This window comes from Coloeus monedula (genome assembly GCF_965178545.1).
Source record: "Coloeus monedula genome assembly, chromosome: 10".
Classification (NCBI taxonomy): Eukaryota; Metazoa; Chordata; class Aves; order Passeriformes; family Corvidae; genus Coloeus; species Coloeus monedula.
Window position 1 is genome coordinate 17,792,505 of NC_138790.1, and position 13,312 is coordinate 17,805,816.

Here is a 13,312-nt window from a genome sequence, read left to right on the forward strand (position 1 = left end):
CTGTCTGTGCTGCTGTTTGGGACTGGTGTTGCAAGAGCATGGGCTGTGCCCTGGCCCTGTGCCACAATGTCTTGGGGCTTGCTTGCGCTGCTTCCCCAGCCCTGGGCTGCTTGGGGGCTAGTAGGTGAAAAGGACAAGTGATGCTTTTGTTTCCAGCTGTGCCAATGCTGCAGCTCCCTGGGGAAAGGAGGATGCTCTGGGCTTTCCTTGGGGCTGCAGCTGGGATGAACTGAACTCTTGGTGGAGTGTGTCCAGCCCTGTGTAAGTCAGGTTCCTGTGCCCCAGCCAGGCTTAAGAGAATCTTGGTGATCTTTCCTTGTGCACACCTGAAAAAATTCTCAAAAGCCATTTCCCCTTTTAACTTGGTTTTTGGTGGTGGGGGCCAAGGTGGGCGCTGTGCGGGATAGCTGAAGGAACCAGCAACTGCTGAGCAGCTGGACCTGGTCCTTGGCTCAGCCCCTCTGCCTTCAGTCTGTGAGCAGATGAGGGTGTCCAAGTGGTCATTCCCCATGGGTGGAAGAAAAAATTCAAAGCCAAACCCCAACCTGCAGTGTCTTTCTTGACTGTGGTTTAAAAGCAGAAACTGTTTCTAAAAGAGGGAGGATAAAAACCCCAAATCCTCCCAAAGCCTCTTTCCCTGGGAGACAGACAGGCAGGGGCTGAGCGGGCTCTGGGCCCGTCCCGGCCGCTCCGATCGCTCTCGGTGCCGCTGTCCCGGCCCGTGGCGCCGGGATCGCCACTCCCGGCCCCGTAATGCACAGGCGCAGTCGGGCCTGGACTACATGTCCCGGCGGCCCCCGCGCCATGGCGGCCGCTCGCCTCCTTCCCGGCAGCGCCCGCCGTCCCTTCCGGCTCCGAGCGGCGGCGGCGGCTCCGCGGGGCGGGCCCGCCCCGCCATGGCGTCCTGCGCCGACATCCTCCGCTCCGAGTTCCCCGACTTGGACGGCGAGCTCTTCGCTTACGTGACGGGTGAGCGGCTCCGGCCTGCCCGCTGTGGCTCGGCCTCCCGCCGCGCAGCATGTCGCGACACCTTCCCGCTGTGGCGACAGGCGGCAGCGCCCGAATCGCGACAGGCGGCCGGGGAAGGCTGGGGTGGGGGGAGCGGGAGGGTGCCACCTGTCGCGACAGCGGCGGGGTGTGCAGCGCCGGCGCCGTGTGCCCACAGGGATCCTGCACGGCAGCGGGGCGGACTTCGAGTCGGTGGACGAGCTGGAGGAGGCGGTGGGCGAACTGCTGCGGGAGGTGTCGCAGGACACCAAGGACGACGGCGCCATCAGGGAGATCTGCCAGCGCCTCTTCAACACCCTGCAGCTGTAAGGGCACCCGGCGTCCCCGTCGCACCCCCTCACCCCATTCACGCACTTCACCCTCTGCCTCCTCTCCGCAGGGACGATGGCCAAGCCCAGCGCTGCAGCCAGGTGTTGCTGGATGCCCCCATCCAGCTTTCCCAGATCACTGATGGATACGGTGAGTGATGCCCACGGCTCACGTCCTCCCATCGGGGTGCTGGAGCTCGGAAGGGCTCGAGGCGTTGTGTGTGCTCACCTGACCTTGGGGAGGGGAGCCTCGGGCTCTCCCTCGCAGGCACACATCTCTTTCTCATTCTGCTGCTGAGCTGTGGGCAGCAGCACCCGCAGGGTAAGCTGGAGTGAACGTGGAGGTGGAGAGATGCCCTTTGGTCCCTCATCCTGTCGGGAGAGGGATCAGTCATGTCTGGGCATGGATGGTCATTAAGGTAGGGCTTTGCGGAGCCTCCCTGCCACACGTGCTTGCCAACCCCACCGTCTTCTTGCAGGTGACACCAGCGCGGACCTGCTGCCTGGGCTGTTGCTGAAGAGAGGCCAAACCTCGGTGAGTGAGGGCTGTGCCCTTCCTTGTGGGAGCAGCTGGCACGTGGGGCTGCAGGTACCCTGCCCCGCTCCAGTCACCTCACCTTTGGAGAGCAGCTGAGGCAGGCAGCATCCTGGTTAGGAGTACAGCTGCAGGGGTACTGCTCCTCCTTGTCAGGCTCTCTGTCGTTTGGGAAGCTCTTGACCTTGGTCTGGTGAAGAGGCTCCACATGAGTTAGCAGCTTATTAATTTGACAAGATCTGTTTTGCTGTAATTCCTTAGTGAACTCTGACTTTTGTGAGGACCTTTGGCTCCTACAGCAAGGCCTTTGACTGAGAAAATAGGATGTCCCTGGATGACATCTTGAATATTCAATGAGGGGTAAAGTCTGGGGTAATAGCAGAATGTGGGGATGTTACAGGTGGGAAGTTAGTGGAGAGCTGCTGTGGGGAGGTTGTAAGCCCAGCTCTAGAGACAGATGTAGGTTGTTGTGGTTTGGGAAGTAAGATCAGGAGCAGAGAAGTTTGGAAGTAGTTTCACTCCATGACCTGAGAAGATCGGGACATCTGTATTGATGGAATGTGTAGCTGCTCAGGAACAGCCTGGTTTGCCATCTGTGTTGGATGTGCCACAGTCTGAGCACGGGTGAGGTGCAGTTGTACATCCACCAAGCAAGGACGGCAGTAGCTGTACAGTGTGGGCAATGTCTTTGCCAGGCTGGTCCCTCACAGAGCTCCCTTTACATGGGCTAATGTGTTGAGGATGAGAACCCTTCATGTGGAAGCTGAGACCTAACACAATCCCACGTGTCTGAATGGGAATCTTAAGCAAAAACTGGCAGCTGTGGCTGGTTTTGGCACCGGAGTTGTTGTGACTGGGTTCACTTTCCAGCTCTCGTGTCTGCAACTCTAAAAAGGATCTTCAGAAAAATTGGAGACAATTCAGAGGCGGCCTTGGGAGGCCTGTCAAGCTTGGGAGGACGTCTTACTGGGAGATTCAGAACTCTGTTTGGTTTACAGAGTGACTCAATTTGTCTGTAGGTGTGGGGTCACAGCTCTAGTAACAAGATGCTCTTCAGTCTGGCATGCAGGTCTGTAACGTGCTCTGGTGCCTGCAGAGTTGCCTAGAAATATCTAGGAGTGTTCTTGGTCAGCCACAAATATTTGACTCGATGCAGGAATAAGCTGGAGTGGGCTGAAAGCCTGGCCAAGACCAGAAGCCAGGTTAAAACTCTTGGCGCCTTCTTGCCTTCAGGGTTAATTAAATGCTCTTTGTCTCTGATTCACTGCTCAAGAAGAGTTTGTTCCAAACTGGCTAACGTTTAACGCGTTGGAAGGGAAATACCTCATGGTGCACTTCAGGGGTGGGTACAGGGTATGCCAGAAGAGGCACTGGGATAGTAGGTTGCTGGTATTGAAGTGACTTGGCTGATCCAGGTCCCTAGAACTACAGAAACTGACTGTACGATAGGGTCAGCCAAAACCTCTGCCTTGCTGAGGCAGAACTTGTGTATGAGCTATTGATTTAGGACTTCATTCCTGAGGTAGCTTCCTGGCCTGATTTGCCTCCTCAAAATGCTCTTGAATCTGTCCCAGTTTCCCTGTCCTTCCTCCCTCCCTTTCTTCCAGGCTTGAGAGGTTGATTGATCTTTCTTCTCCCAGAGCTGGGCTTTTGGGGGTTTTGCTGAAGATGCTCTCTCTTCTTCAGACTCTCTGTTCTGTGTCCCAGATGGTGAATGCCAAGAAACTGGAGAAGGCAGAAGCCAAGCTGAAAGCCAAGCAGGACAAGAGGCTGGAGCGGGATTCCCTGAAGTCATCTGGCCCTCTGTGAGCATGGAGGGCACTTTGAACACCCCCATCCCGCTCTGCTAAGCATGGCTGGGATCTGACTGTACCAGAGCTTTCCTGTTGAGTCCCCTCTCTGTGTTCTGCCTGTCCGCAGAGTCCTTGAGGAGGCGTCTGCCAGCCAAGCTTCCAGCAAGAAGGAGACTCGCATGGAGTCCTCAGGCAAGAACAAGTCGTATGATGTGCGCATCGAGAACTTCGATGTGTCCTTCGGTGAGCGGTGAGTGCGCTGGGGGCGTGGGACAGACCCTGGCTGGGATTTTGAACCATGGGTGTTTGAGACTGGATTAGAGAGCAGCTGAAAAATTACAGAGGGTGTGGCAAAGATCAGGAAGCAAGGTGGGCACTGACCCCATCAGCTTTGGGCAGGAGAAGCCTGTGGTGGTTGCTTGGCTCCAGCACAGCCTGAAATACACCAGGGGCAGGTGGCTGCCGGTTATCCCCTCTCCATGGGACACTCTGACCAGGGACCTGCCTGTTCCCTTGCTTCAGTGTCCTGCTGACAGGAGCAGACCTAAACCTGGCTTTTGGACGGCGCTATGGGCTGGTGGGCAGGAACGGGCTGGGGAAGACCACACTGCTGAAGATGATTGCCAGCCAGAGCCTGCGCATCCCCTCGCACATCAGCATCCTGCACGTGGAGCAGGAGGTGGCAGGGGATGAGACACCGGCGCTGCAGAGTGTGCTGGAGTGTGACACCACTAGGGAGAGCCTGCTGCGGGAGGAGAGGGACCTGACAGCCAAGATCAGTGCTGGCAGGTGAGGTGGTCCCCTGGATTTCCAGCCCTTCTGTGGCCGCTTGACCACGAGGTCTTGTTCTGAGGTTTCTCCCTTCCAAAGAAAGGCTCTGGCAGGGCTGGGCTGCATCTTGCCCACTTTAGTCCTACCTGGGGAGATCAGCCTCCCCCAGCACTCAAACCCTGACTTAGTGAGTCCCTCACACTCCTCTTTTTTCTGCCCCAGGGGAGAAGGGACAGAAGGTGCCAGACTATCAGAGATCTATGCTAAGCTGGAGGAGATTGAGGCAGACAAGGCCCCAGCAAGGTGAGACCACCCTGTGAGCACCACTGTGTTGGCATGGTCAGAGCTGAGCAGTGGTTTGGGATATGGAAGGGTGATGCTGTGGCCCTGGGATCCAATGTGTGGGGATGGGGTTTTCCCTGCTGTTTTGTCTCTTCTCTGTCACAGCTCTGCTGGTTTAGGAATAGTTGAGTTTTCCACTGAAGCTGGAGGGACTTTTTTTTGCCCCAAATGGCTTGTATTGTTGCTGCTGCTCCTCTCCGACCTCCTTAGGTTCCTGGTGCCTGGGGAACGGTTTTGGGATGGTGGTGGTGGTGTGATTCTTCACGGCCAAAGAGATGAAAACTCCTTGCAAATCTCCTGGGACTTAATGTGGATGCTGTGCCCTGCTGGGCTGCATTTTCCAGCCAAGTGCTTCTCTTGGGTGTGCAGGGAAGTTTTCCTGCACCAGAATAGCTTTAAAATATGTAGCAGAGTTCCCTTGGTGTCCGTGGGTCTGAGGTCTCGTTCTGTGCTCTTTGGATGCTGTAGCTGGATTCCAGTTCTCTCCCCTTTTCCCCAGGGCATCCGTCATTCTTGCTGGGCTGGGCTTTAATGCAAAGATGCAACAGCAGACAACCAAGTAAGTTTCCAAACTTTGGGCGCTGAGGCAGTGACGGGGCTGGGGAGATGTTCCAAGTGAGCCCCCTGGCACTGCTGTGGCTGTAAGGAAGAGCAGGGGTCTGTTCCTGCCTATCCAATGTGGTCTCCTGCCCTGGGAGTGCCAAACCACCTTCCTGCTGGACCACAGATCTTGTGTTGTGCCTGAAATCTCTGCAGTGACAAGCTGCCTCTGGGTGACAGCAGAGCCAAAAGAGCCATGGGGGAGAAGGGATCCTGCAGACAGGCAAACAGAGTGGTTCTGTGTTGAACAGTAACCCCTCTCTGCATCTTCTCTCCTCAGAGAGTTTTCTGGAGGCTGGAGAATGAGGTTGGCCTTAGCCAGAGCCCTGTTTGCCAGGTTGGTGTCCAGGCCTTCATGCTATGGGGTTAAGCCCCCTTGCTGTCCATGCTGCGAGGTGCAGGGGTGCTGCCTGGGGGTCCTCTCAAGCAAGGCTCTCGGGGTGGGGGGCACTGGAGGCACTGCAGCTCTGTGTGTGCGGTGAGACACTGCACCGACCCTGTGCTCTTTCTGCTCCTGATACCCATGTCTTGTTTTCCCTAGGCCAGATCTCCTTCTTCTGGATGGTAAGTTGATACTGTGAGTGCCCCTCTGACACTGCTGGGCCTGCCTGTGCCCTTCCTGGGGTTGGGAACATGCCATGGCCTTTATCTGCCTGCTCAAAATAGCCCTGTGTGACAGGCTGGCCTGGCAGCAGTGGCACGGGGAAGTCTGCCTGGGGAACAGCTCTCACTGTGCTCAGCAGAGCCTTGCCCTGTGCCCCAACCAGGAGGTCTGCATGTCATCCTGCCCCAAGTTTTGTTCCCTTTCCCTTGCCAGTTCCCAGGATGCACCCTGGCTGCCAGTCTGTGCTGGGGGAAGTCCCTTCACTGCAGGGCATGCCCACCTTGGGTAGGGAATCTGGGTGAGATGCTGCTGTGGGGCACCAGGCTCTGAGTACCAATACGGAGTGGGGGGAGCATCCCTGCCTGAGCCTCAGCCCCACCTCATCACACCCTACACAGGAGTCCCCTGAGCTGCGGGTAAAGGTTCTCAGGCTCTCCTCCTCCCCAGTGCAGATCACTAGGCTTCCTATAGGAAAAATATACCATCCAGCCATCCCCATCCCTCCTGACCTCAGTGCCTTTTTCCCTTCCCTCAGAGCCAACGAACATGCTGGATGTGAGGGCAATTTTGTGGCTGGAGACCTACCTGCAGGTAGGGGGAGGCAGGAGACCTTGATACAAAGAAAGGTGGGGGATGGAGATGTCCTCACCTCCCTGGGTGGTGGGACCAACCCCTGTACTCTGGCTTGATGGTGCTCAGGCCTCCCTCTTGCTGTCTCCTCCAGACCTGGCAGTCGACCATCCTCGTGGTGTCCCATGACAGGAACTTCCTGAATGCAGTGGCCACAGACATCATCCACCTGCACTCGCAGCGGCTGGACATGTACCGTGGGGACTTTGAGAACTTCATGAAGATCAAGGAGGAGCGGCTGAAGAACCAGCAGCGAGAGTATGAAGCCCAGCAGCAGTACCGTGAGCACATCCAGGTACTGGGAGAAGCCAGTGGAGCTGGGGCATTCTTCCAGCCTTGTCCCTTTCCCTCTGCTTTAGTGGTTGTGTTGCTGTAGGTTTGGCAGTGGAGCAGAGTGGCTGGTGCTGAAGGGGACTTGGGGCTCTCTGACACTTTTCTCTCTTGCAGGTTTTCATTGACCGCTTTCGCTACAATGCCAACCGGGCATCCCAAGTGCAGAGCAAGCTCAAGCTGTTGGAGAAGCTGTGAGTGCCTGTCCTGCTCCTTGCTGGAGGTGGGAAAGGGGCAGCGCTCATGGGAAGAAATGGAAGTTCCCAGGGTACCTAGCAGATACAATTGTGATTTGGGCTTTTTGGGTGCCTGTCTCTGGTCCAGAGGCTTTGGTTAGAATGAGGTGTCACAGAGCTAAAGACTCTACCTGGGCTTCTGGTGTGGGAGCAGACCCAAGGTGCAGAGCACCTTGGTTATATGTCTCCTTTTCTTGCAGGCCAGTGCTGAAACCTGTGGACAAGGAATCTGAGGTGATCATCAGGTAAGTGTCCCTTGAGCCATTGTTTGGAGGGTACCTGGCTCTGTTTCTGACGTGAGCTTCTCCAGAGTCCTGTCCTATCTGGGACAACCACCCCTTTGTGTGGGCCAGCTTCACTCTTGACAGGGAACCCAGAGAGGTCCCCTTGTTCAGGCTGGGTTCCCTCTTGGGGCCAAGGCTGCAGGTCTTTGTTGCCTTCTCGTGACCGTCCTTCCCTGAGGCCGTGCATGGTATGGAGCCCTCCTTGTCATCTGGGGGGTTACAGAGGTTGTTCTGGGGGGTTGGGAGTCTCTGAAGTTCCTGGCCATCTCTCACCTCTTCTTGCCTTCTCAGGTTCCCCGATGGCTTTGAGAAGTTCTCCCCCCCAATCCTGCAGCTGGATGAAGTAGACTTCTATTATGAGCCAAGTCATTACATCTTTCGTTCCCTCTCTGTCTCTGCTGACCTGGAGTCCCGCATCTGTGTGGTATGTGGGATTGCAGAATAATGGAGGCTGCGAGGGACCTTGGGCGGACCCTGTTCAAAGCAGGGATAGCTTTGGTTATAGGTCAGGTTGCTCATGTCCTTGTCCAGTTGAATTCTGGATATTCCCAGGGAGGACTATTTCTTCCATTCCACTGGGTCCTATCACAGCATTTGACCATCCTAATTTTGAGGAGCATTGGAACATTTTTCCTAATACCAGTTAGAATTTTTGATTTCATCTTTTCACTGGATGCCTCTGAGAAGAGACTGGGTCCATATGTGGCTCCTGTTAGGTGACAGCAGCATGTCGTGGGGGCCCTGCTTCATTGGATGGGGCAGCAGACACTGTACGCTTGCAAATGAGGTTGGGACCAGGTATTCCTTAGGCTTGAGGGTTGGGGAGGGAACATCTGGCACTGCTGCCAGTGCTACTTGTCAGTGATAGAAATGCAGCTTCCTGGTAGCTGAAGTCACCGTTTATGCTCTGTCCTGGTCCCCCTCATCATCTGCAAAAACTGAAATTCCCTGATCACTGCCCCCCTCTCCGAAGTGCCTTCATTGATTTCACATTCTCCAATGCTGCTGCTGCTTCTCTAGGTTGGGGAAAATGGCGCTGGCAAGTCAACCATGCTGAAGATCTTAATGGGGGAGCTGGCACCAGTCAGAGGGATCAGACATGCTCACAGGTACCTGGATAGAAGGGCTGAGGGACTGGGAGGAATGGTGCAGCTGGGGGCTCCCGGGCTGTGCTTTGGAGCTGTGGCTGCTTGAGTGACCAGGATGGGTCCAGCACACTCACACACATGTCCCCTTATGGCACTGCAGCTATCAATGCTGTGGTTGTAGCACCTGGTACCAGCTCCCAATCCCTCTTCTCACTCTGCAGAAACCTAAAGATCGGTTATTTCAGCCAGCACCATGTGGATCAACTAGACTTGAACATCAGTGCTGTAGAGTTACTGGCAAGAAAGTTCCCAGGTGAGTTTTTGTTGATCCCAGAAGATCTGGGCTGTTGAGGTCTCCTTTGCTGTGCATGGAGGAGCATTGATTTGTCCATGGTCCTGGGCAGAAAGCTCTGTCCTGTCAGTGCTTAAGGGTCACAGCCAGCACTGGGATAACTCCCCTCGTCCAGCCGAGTTCAGGTCACCAGCCATGAGAAGCAGGAATAGCTGGCAGTCTGCACGTCTCAGGCTGGTGCCAAGTTTTGGGGGTGAATGAGCTGCTTTCCTACTCATAGGATGAGCACTGGATCCCCCTTTCCCAGTTGCCAAAACCTCTAGTTCTCTTCTCCATTACTTAACCCAGTGACAGGGATTTGGGAGTAGCATCACTTGGTGTCAGTCACCAGCCCTGCAGCCCTTGTCCTGATTGTGTCAGTCAGGTTTTCCCTGCAAACCCCCTGCTTGGGAGGGAATTGCCTGGAAGTGCTGCTGAGCTCATCCCGTTTGCTGGCCTGGCACAGGCTACCCAGCTGCGGCCCTGTGTCACACCAGGTGTGCCATAGCTGTGTTGTGACATGATCCTGCAGGGAAGACAGAGGAGGAGTACCGGCATCAGCTGGGGAGCTACGGTGTCTCTGGAGAGCTGGCCGTGCGTCCTGTGGCCAGCCTGTCCGGAGGTCAGAAGAGTCGTGTGGCCTTTGCCCAGATGACCATGCCCTGGTAATTTTCTCTCAAACACTGTTAATTTTTGCATGGCTTCATCCCTGGAGCTTGCTTCACAGGGAGGAAGGCAGGCATCCAGGGACTTCCTGCTACCCCACAGAAGCCTTGTCCTTGGGGGTTTTTATGGAGAGGGAGGTTGTCACCCTGGGGAGACTGTGTGAAAGGAGGCAGGTGGTTTTCTTCCACTGCTTTGGGCTCCCAGGGATAAAAGGTGTCCCTGGGGCTGGGCAGTACCGATCCTAGGGCCAGGCACATTCCAGTGGCTGTGGCTCTAAGCAGCTAAAGCAGCTGAGTGCAGACCCAGCCTGAGCCTGTTTCAGTGCATCCTCAGAACTGTCTTCTCTTCCAGTCCAAACTTCTACATCCTGGATGAGCCAACAAATCATCTGGACATGGAGACCATTGAGGCACTGGCAAAGGCACTGAATAAGTTCCGGGTAAGGTTCTCCCAACAACATCTTCTGTTTTTCTAACGCTTCCTGCAGCCTCCAGCTCAATTTACTTGGTACCTCAGCCAGAGGTGGATGGTGAAATACCAGGAGTGATTTCAAGTCTAGGACAGAATTTGGGAAATGAGTCACATTTCTGCCTTAGCCATCCATCCTGGTGGATTGTTTACTTGCGGGCTTTGGCTAGGAGTGGCTGCGAGAGGCAGTAGTAGCCCAGAGAGTACCTTGTCCCATCCTCACTAGTCACCTACACTGTGACTTCTCGCGTGCTGCGTGCAGCTCCCAGCCCTGCCTTGGTGCTGCTCAGATCTTCCTTAGGCACGTTTTATGCCTGATCTCCAAAGACTCAGCCTCCAGATACCACTGTGATCAACCTGGATCTCACTGGTTGTTGCTCAGGTTGGGGCAGTTTTCCTGTGAAAGAAAAGCTTAGCTGAGGTTGCTCATGGCCTTACCCAGACACCTTTTCCCTGTTACTGACTTTGTGTGGATTCTCCATCCTTGAAGTTGTTGGAGACCTGGAGAGCCAGTAACAAACCTTGCACTTGCCTTCTGAGAGTGGAGACTAAATGTGTTACTGCTGCACATGGCTCCTCCATAGGTCATCTGTCTGTCCCCCTGAAGGAAGGAAAGGCTGGGATGAGCTCCCTGCCAGTAAAATACTGTTAAGTTGTCCCTGGAGCAGATGGAAACCTGAAGTGGTGGGCACAGGCTGGACAGAGGTACAAGATCTCCATGCCACCAGCCCGGGGCCCTGGGTTGTGCTCCACTAAGTTGCGAATTTTCCCCCTTATGTGTTGACAGGGTGGTATAATCCTGGTGTCCCATGATGAGCGCTTCATCCGCCTGGTGTGCCAGGAGCTGTGGGTGTGTGAGAACGCCACTGTGACACGCATCGAGGGTGGCTTTGACCAGTACAGAGACATCCTGAAGGAGCAGTTCCGGAAGGAGGGTTTCCTATAAGGGAGGTGGGAGCCGGACTGCACCAGGGGCTGGAAGGCAAAGCTCGGCCACCTCGGCATCCATCCCAACTGTGCCTGGCACAGTGCCGAGGATGCTGCTGCCCACATGGACCGTCAGCCATGCCATCAAACTGCCACCTGAACTGCTCTCCCCTCCCGGGGCCGGGTGGAAGGACAGCACCGGAGCAGGAGTCTGGTGTGCGTGGCCAGGGGCACGCCAGGGGCTCTGCCACTGGCCAGGGCTGTGCCCGGCACTGGCCACACTGGGAAGGCTGTGCCTGGAGCTGCTGCTGTGCCGAGAGGAGGGAAGGCAGAGCATCCCGACCCTCGGTTTAACTCCGTGCTCTGCAGGGCAGAAGAGCTGTTCTATGTGTTTCTTTGCTTCACCCTCTGCCTTTTTCTTTCTTTGTTTTTTTGTTTAACTGCCTGAGCACTAGTCCAGCTCCATCACATGCCACTGTCCTCCCTGCTGCCTTTGAGGGAAATGAGGCCTTTGCTGCTAAAAGTGACCCCCGCCTCTTCCCCAGCCCCCTGGTGCTGGGGCTTGCTTACGTCTATAGTGCCGAGGGAGCCAGAGCCCAGCTCTCCTGGGTGTGCTCCCTGCTCCTTTCCCTGTGCTGCTGCCGGTACCGCCTCGCTGCCTGCCTTGCCTTTGAACTGGCCCGGGGGTGGGCTGCCCGGCATCCCTCCCTACCCACCCACACAGAGGTTGTGGTGTAAATAAATGCAGGACGCAGTGGGTGCAATGCTCTCCTTTCCTTGGGGGGCTGTGGGCCTTGATTTTGGGGGGAGTGTTGCCCCAAACGCAAGGCTGGTGAGGGGGAGATGCTTTCCAGATGATTCTCTGAATTAAATGGCAGCTCTGTGGTTCAGGTGAGGCTGGGACCTCCTGGATGGAGTGTGCCAGTGTCCCACTGGCTAGTGAGGGGCCACAGGCCACCTTTGGGGGCATGGAGCTGCTGTGAGGCTGGGGTTGGATGTCAGCTCTGGAGGGTACTGGATCCGGTTGTGGTTTGGGGGGGAAACAGGGTGGGCAGAAGGAAGGGGGCAGAGCTTTAAATTATATTGAGCAGGGTAAGGGGATGTATTTCTGGGTGTCTGAGAGGAACCAGGAAACACCAACACCTTAGGAAGCGACAGAGTAATACCCATAAATCGTCTCAAAGGAATTATTTGGCAGGGCTCCTCCCAAACGGTGAAGAGGCCCATAGCCCAGCTGAAGTGTCTCCACACCAAAGCATGCAGCATGGGTGACAAGAGGAGTTGGAAACCATGGTGCAATTAAAAAACTGTGACGTAATTGCTATGAAAGAAACAGCAAGACATATCACACAACTGGAACACCGCAATGGAGGGCTACAAGATTTCAGAAGAGAGGATGGAACGGAGGGGCAGGGGTGTTGGACTCTCCTAAGGAAGGGACAGATAGTGAAGAGCTGCCTCTGAGTAACAGCCATAAACGGGTTGAGAGCCTGTGGGTAAAAATCAAGGACAGGACCAGCAAAAGACAGCCTGTGTATGGGGTCTACTATGGGCTGCCTGGTTGGGGGGATCTGCTGATGCAGCTGTCTTGCTTCAGATTCGTTGGTAAACTCGGTGTATCTTCAAGTCCTGCATCTGAGTTGTTTATGAAGATTTGAAGAGCATTGGCCTTAAAATTGAGCTCTGCAGAGCCCCACTGGTGACCAGTTGTCAGTCTGATGTTACCCCATTCACTATAACCTGAGCCATGAGCCAGTAGCTCACCCATTTCATGACATATTTATCTATCTGTGTGCTGGGTATTCTGTCCAGAAGAATCCTGGGAGAGACAGTATTGAAAGCTTTACTGAACTCCAAATTTTTTATCAAGGCTTCCCTTGATCAGCTACTTGAGTCACCTTGTCCTTAAAGGAAATTAAGTTTCTCAAGCAGGACTTTCCCCTCATGAACTTGTGCTGGTTGTGACTGATGCCTGCCTTGTCCTTCAGGTATTTTTCCATAACTCTTAGAATAATCTTCTCCATAATTTTACCAGGCACTGAAATGTGACTGACAGGCCTATAGTGCCCGAGATCATCCCTCTTGCCCTTTCAGAAAACTGGAAAAGTGTTTGCCAGTTTTCAGTCAACTCCAGATTCCTGTGGCATTCAAAAATCATTGAGAGAGGTCTCATGATGACATCCACCAGCTCTTTGAGTACTCTTGGATGAATTCCATAAGGCCTCATACACCATCCCCATAAAGGGATTCAGCTGGAACAAGTTTGGGATTGACTGGGAGCCGTGGTCCTCCATCTCAGGCACCCCTAGAGCCCATCACTGGTGTTGAAAGCTGAAGTGAAGAAAGCATTAAACATCTTTGCCTTGTCTATGTACCTGGTTGTGGGGTGCC

At 54.9% G+C, this 13,312-nt stretch overlaps 1 protein-coding gene across 2 annotated transcripts; it reads left to right on the forward strand.

Moving 5' to 3' along the window:
* Positions 1-877: 877 nt before the first annotated feature.
* On the forward strand, positions 878-11,685 carry ABCF3 (ATP binding cassette subfamily F member 3). Of its 2 annotated transcripts, none has more exons than XM_082287947.1 (21): positions 878-969; positions 1,166-1,313; positions 1,388-1,467; positions 1,796-1,851; positions 3,538-3,656; positions 3,772-3,894; positions 4,167-4,433; positions 4,638-4,718; positions 5,257-5,316; positions 5,638-5,694; positions 5,899-5,921; positions 6,497-6,552; positions 6,686-6,886; positions 7,039-7,115; positions 7,358-7,402; positions 7,733-7,865; positions 8,462-8,550; positions 8,751-8,842; positions 9,393-9,525; positions 9,878-9,965; positions 10,782-11,685. In XM_082287947.1, exons 1-21 carry the CDS (start codon positions 897-899, stop codon positions 10,938-10,940), a joined length of 2,160 nt encoding a protein of 719 aa, XP_082144073.1. In that variant the 5' UTR covers positions 878-896; the 3' UTR covers positions 10,941-11,685. The 2 variants fall into 2 exon arrangements, with proteins under 2 accessions (XP_082144073.1, XP_082144074.1); XM_082287948.1 differs by having other exon boundaries at positions 3,559-3,656.
* The last annotated feature ends 1,627 nt before the right edge of the window (positions 11,686-13,312 follow it).

Bases quoted from the DNA above. Each gene is read 5' to 3' on its own strand.
- ABCF3 (XM_082287947.1), top strand. From the start codon at position 897: ATGGCGTCCTGCGCCGACATCCTCCGCTCCGAGTTCCCCGACTTGGAC. The intron at 1,314-1,387 runs GTAAGGGCACCC...TCCTCTCCGCAG, and splicing joins CTCTTCAACACCCTGCAGCT to GGACGATGGCCAAGCCCAGC. The intron at 9,966-10,781 runs GTAAGGTTCTCC...ATGTGTTGACAG, and splicing joins AGGCACTGAATAAGTTCCGG to GGTGGTATAATCCTGGTGTC.